Raw genomic sequence first — 6151 nt, forward strand, 5'->3', positions numbered from 1 at the left:
CTTCAACAATATGGTCCCTCTCATTTGTAAATACTGAAGAAAAGTACTCATTCAAGACTTCTCCTATCTCTTCAGCCTCCACACGCAACTTCCCACTACTATCCTTGACTGGACCTATTCCTACCCTAGTCATTCTTTTATTCCTGCCATACCTATCGAAAGCCTTAGGGTTTTCCCTAATCCTACCAACTAAGGACTTTTCATGTCCCCTCCTTGCTGCTCTTAGCTCTCTTTTCAGGTCCTTCCTGGCTACCTTATAACTCTCAATCGCTTCAATTGAACCTTCACGCCTCATCTTTACATAGGCCGCCCTCTTCCCTTTAACAAGGGATTCCAATTCTTTATTAAACCACAGCTCCTTCACACGACCCTTTCCTCCCTGCCTGATGGGTACATACTTATCAAGGACACTCAATAGAATAAGCTCCACATCTCAATTGTGCCCATGCCTTGAAGCCTAGTTTTCCAAGCCATGCATCCTAAGTCGTGCCTCACCGCATCATAATTTCCCTGCCCCCAGCTATAACTCTTGCCCTGCAGTGCACACTTATCCCTCTCCATCACTAGAGTAAAAGTCACCGAATTGTGGTCACTGCCCCCAAAGTGCTCACCTACCTCCAATTCTAACACATGGCCTGGATTGTTACTCAGAACCAAATCCAGTATGGCCTCACCTCTTGTTGGCCTGTCTACATATTGTGTCAGGAAACCCTCCTGCACACATTGGACAAACACCGACCCATCTAACGAACTCGAGCTATAGCTTTCCCAGTCAATATCTGGAAAGTTAAAGTCCCCCATAACAACCACCCTATTACTTTCACTCTTCTCCTGAATCATCCTCGCAATCCTTTCTTCTACGTCTCTAGGACTATTGGGAGGCCTGTAGTAAACTCCTAACAGGGTGACCTCACCTTTCCTATTCCTAACCTCAGCCCAAACTACCTCAGATGGCGAGTCTTCATCCATCGTCCTTTCCACCGTAACCCAAAATTCCATGTCAATATATTTAGGACCACCAATGGAAATGCTAAAAAACACAATCATACTGACCAGGGTACCTTAAAGATTTCCCTATTGTTTGTCACAATTGGCCACAGCAATTTATTTATGAATTAGTTGTGTACTCATTTTCAGTTTCTTGGTTATAATATGCACACTAAAAATATATAGTGTTAAAAATATCACCTGAAATAGAATTAAGTAACAACAAGAACACCTCACCCGAATTGGAGATTTTTCCACTCTCAGCTGTTCCCGCATTCCCAGGAGCAACCAGAACCTGCAGTATATGTGGTGACTGGGCCAGCTTCCACGCCAGGGCATGTTCACGTCCCCCGCTGCCAATAACAAGTACTCGCTCAGCCATGGTCCTAAACATAAAATAATCAGGTCCATTGCAACAGGTTGTTTTATTTTGAGCACACAATGACGCAGGACAAATCCAGCCATTAGTATATAGATCCACTGCACGGCTTATAAAACAAAAAAGGGCATCTTCCTTGTTCTTTGAGAGTGGCAAATAAATTAATCAGTCCTTCACACACAATGACAAAATGACCAAAGTAAAGATCAAACATTCGTCAGCCAACATAGTTGTATTTACAATAAAATTAAACAAACTAACAAATAGCAACGTAATCGGAAAGGAAGACCGCATTTAACAACAAATAGCTTTGATAAAATATGTTTTAGACTCAATATGACAGCCCATAAAATAAAGAGGGATATTCAGTCGAAATGTAAACAGCAAAGAAACAAACTTCAGACAAGTTAATTAGAAACCGACCTCAATAAGCATGAGCTCTCAAATCTGACCTTTTAAATCAGCTCAAGATAAAGTAAGGTACTATCAATATTGTGTAAAAGAATGCAATGATACATTTCAAACTTTTCTTCAACTTTCACCATTTCTAACTAACTTAAACCAGACGGGCCACAAATTTACAAATGCAGATTGAAAAAATATCCCCAGACCACAGAATATACAGTTTTGTGAATAAAAAGGATGAACATAAAACACAATTTATTTCACAAGTCATGCAGGCGGACAGACCTCATGATCCACTTGTGACTCCCATCATTCAGTCTTTAATAAACCCTTATCAAAAGAATCAGCTTGGCCTATTATACTATCTATGGCATGAGATTTAAAAAATTTTAAAATATATGGTCACAAAATAATTATCGACAAGTAAGGTCACTGGGTCCATCTTAATTCAATCAAGCAGAAAGACTCCTTACATTCAATGGTTTCTTAAACATTCCAGCATAGAGCAATCTAGTCCATGGGACAATCGCTCTGGGTGAGGACGTTTTTAACATTTATCCTTACATTTATCGTTCACTAGTTTTAACCATATCATTAAACAATTGCACACTATTTCCTCTCAATTTCCCCCCTCCAGATTGAAGAGCCTAAATTTCTACTCTTTTGTCACAAGTCAAACCTTTGACAGAAGCAAGCAGCCGTGGGCTCTTCCTATGCCCTAACTAGCGTTTCAATATCTATTACCTCTCGCCAATCAGTACCAAATACATTATTCAAGATAGTTGATTCCACCATCTGCAAATTTGATTACTTTGCATTAAATCTCTGAACCTAAGATAACATATAGAACATTTTAAATCAAAACTTTACAAACTAAACAAGTAAATATGGGTGAAATCAGTGCTTTTTGATGGTGCAATTCACAGATAGATCAGTAATGTCATCAGTAATGTGTGCGGTGCAGACTTTGAACATCGGTGTTACATGTTGAAACCACCAACATCTTCTGTCATGGAATCATACATCTTAAACAGGGCTATTTTCAGGTTGGCAGCTGTAATTAGTGGAGTCACATGGGGATCCATACTTGAACCTCAACAACTTACAAACTATCATCGCTAAATTTGTTGATGATAGAAGTGGGATGAGATTGCAAACAACACCACCTCGCATTGCAGAGCACCTTAACAGAATGAAAAAACTCCCGTGACCGTAAGACATAGAAGCAGAAGTGGGCCATTCAGCCCATGAAGTCTGCTTCGCCATCCATTGAGATCAACGGCTGAACTGATAGTCAGCAATTTCACTTTCCTGCCTTTATCCAAAACCTTTGATATTCCTACCGATCAAAAAAAAATCAACCCATCTCAGTCTGGAGTATACTTAACGATTTAACCTTATAGTTCTTCACAGTACAGAATTCTAAAGGCACTATGCTCAGAGAAGAAATTCCTCAACTTTGTCTTAAATGGGAGATTACTTATTCTGAGGCCTCTAATCCTAGAGTCTCCCACAGGGGAAGTAACCCTTCCGTATTGTACCCATAAGAATCTTTGTAGGTTTCAATAAGGTTACCTCTCAATCTTATAAACTCCCATGAGTACAGGCCCAATCTTTACAACCTTTCCTCATAACACAATCCCTCGATACCCGGAAGCAATTGAGTGAATCTTCTCTGGACTGCCCTGCCAGGATATTTGTTCTTTGATTAGGGGACCAAAACTGTTCAGACTACTCCAGCTTTGATCCAATTAGTGCTTTCTATAGTTTTCCCAACACTCTCCTATTTTAATTTGTCAATCTCTTTGAAATAAAGGCCAACATTCCATTTGCCTTTCCCTCTACTTGCTGACCTTGTACATTAGTTTTCTGTGATTTGTGCATGAGGACTCCCAATTCCCTCTGTTCTGTAGCTTTCTACAGTCTTTCTCCATTTAAAATAATATCCAATTCTTCTATTCTTCCTGCCAAAGGGCACAATATCACATTTACCCACATTACATTCCACCTGCCAAGTCTTTGCCCACTTGCTTAACCGGTCTAAGTCCCTCTGCAGACTGTGTCATCCTCATTATTTGCCCTCCCACCAATTTCAATGTCACCTGCAAACTTGGCTATGGCACATTCACTTTTCTTATCTAAGATTATTTATAAAGTATATAAATATATCGCATCAGTATTGACGCCTGCAACACCCCAGATGTTACAGGTTGCCATTTTGAAAACACCTCACTTATCCCAAGTATTTACCTTCTATTAACTAACTAATCCTCTATTCATGCTGTGAAGTACCTTGGGATGTTATCAGACAAGATCTGACACCAAGCTGTATAAAGGACAATTCCAAGCTGTATAAAGGACTATTCCAAAGCTTCGTCAAAAAGAGTCAACTTTTAAAGGGTCAAAAGAAGGTGGAGAAAAGAAATTCCAGTGCTTAGAATTTGCACAGCTAACAGCATAAGATGGAAAGTTAAAAAAAAAGATCAAATTTCAATGAACAGAGAATTCTTGGAGGGTTGTACAGCTGGAGTTCACAGGAGTTATTATGACCACTGCAGATGTACATTGATCATGCATTTTATGGAGCTTACCGGTTTTCTGAGAGTACATTTAAAATATGTTTACAGGGCCTTCTGTGTAATGTTCAGGCACACACTCCTGACTAGAACAAGTGAACAGAGATCCTATATACTGCAGGGTAATACCTCTATCACTATTCCAGAAGCTCTAGGGTCATGTCCCATTAGAGGAGTGGACAACCACAAAATAGTAGCATAGCCAATCAGGTTGTTTGCCAACATGCAAATCCTTGCAACATGTCTATGACAGACAATAAGAGCATGAGAGATTCATGGGCAACCACACTTGATGCACAGTACAGCCCCTCAAACTGCAGCCATTGGCTTCAGGGTAGTGATCTCTTCCAGGAAAAAACAGCAATGGAGACAGATTCAAGGACATGCTTCGTGTGCCTCATACAGAAAATCTAAGCTGATGAGAAGAAGTAACATTCAATGTTGTAATTACGGCAGAATACAGAGGATGCAGGAGATCTGAAATTAAACCAGAATGTGTTATAGAAACTCAACAGGTCTGGCAGTACCTGTGGATGGAGAAAACATGTTGCAAGGCCACTATAACTTCTGCAGAACGGCAGTCAAATTTATTTCAGTTGGGAGGTGTACTTATTGAGTATAGTTTCTGTATCAATTTATGGGATGCGAGCAGTGTGCTTTGGTAATATTAATGGCCGATCCCTAATTGGCCTGAAGAAGGTGGTGATGAGCTACCTTCTTGAATTTCCACAGTCCTTGGGATGTAGGAAGACAGCCAATGCATAAAAGGTATACTAATGTCTTTAAAAAGAAAGACCTGCAGATACTGGAAATTGGAAACAAAAACAGAAATTGCTGGAAAATCTCAGCAGGTCTGGCAGCATCTGTGAAGAGAAATCAGAGTTAATGTTTCAGCTCCAGTGACCCTTCTTCAGAACACTAATATCTTTAGAACACTATTGTCTATATTTCCAAGTCAGAATTGATGGTTGACTTGGAGGGGAACTTGAAAATAGTGGTACTCCAATAGATCTGCTGCCTTTGCCTTTCTAGGTGGAAGTAGTCGTGTGTTTGAAAGGCATTGTCTCAGGATCATGTTGTGCATCTTGTGGATAGTACACACTGCAGTGACTGAGCATTGGTGGTGGAAGAATGTCTGTGGATGTGGTGTCAATCAAGCAGTTGCTTGACCTGGATGGTATCAAACTTCTTGAGGATTTTGGAACTGCAGCCACCCAGGCAACTGGGGAATATTCTATCATACTCCTGACTTGTGCCTTTTACCTGATGGCCTGTGCTTAAGGAAAGTACATCTGGGAGAGTTGGTCTAGTAGGCAAGGGGAAATAAGTTAGACAATTGTCTTTTTAGAATTTATTAACACCACTCAACAAACATCTGAAGAAAAAAATCATCCTAAGCAATAAGTGAAAGTTTTTTTTAAAAACTCCCCTTCAAATTCTTACTGCTTGTTACTCACATCACTAACCAGTAAAGCATTAACATGGAGTACCTTATTATAAAGCGCAGCAGGTCAGGCAGCATCCAAGGAGCAGGAGAATCGACGTTTCGGGCATGAGCCCTTCTTCAGGAATGAGGAAAGTGTGTCCAGCAGGCTAAGATAAAAAATAGGGAGGAGGGACTTGGGGGAAGGGCGTTGGAAATGCGATAGGTGGAAGGAGGTCAAGATGAGGGTGATAGGCTGGAGTGGAGGTGGGGACAGAGAGGTCAGGAAGAAGATTGCAGGTTAGGAAGGCGGTGTTGAGTTCGAGGGATTTGACTGAGACAAGGTGGGGGTAGGGGAAATGAGGAAACTGGAGAAATCTG

The 6151-nt window shown here is 40.6% G+C and overlaps 1 protein-coding gene across 2 annotated transcripts in view; it reads right to left on the reverse strand.

Moving 5' to 3' along the window:
* The window catches only part of gart (phosphoribosylglycinamide formyltransferase), a 42705-nt gene that overhangs the window by 34375 nt on the left and 2179 nt on the right, over positions 1–6151 (reverse strand). For both annotated transcript variants that reach the window (XM_043701290.1, XM_043701291.1), the window contains exon 2: positions 1225–1373. In XM_043701290.1, coding sequence (XP_043557225.1) covers positions 1225–1369 — 145 coding nt within the window. In that variant the 5' untranslated portion in view covers positions 1370–1373. The remainder of the gene's footprint in view (positions 1–1224; positions 1374–6151) is intronic.

This window comes from Chiloscyllium plagiosum, chromosome 12 (genome assembly GCF_004010195.1).
Source record: "Chiloscyllium plagiosum isolate BGI_BamShark_2017 chromosome 12, ASM401019v2, whole genome shotgun sequence".
Taxonomy (NCBI): domain Eukaryota; kingdom Metazoa; phylum Chordata; class Chondrichthyes; order Orectolobiformes; family Hemiscylliidae; genus Chiloscyllium; species Chiloscyllium plagiosum.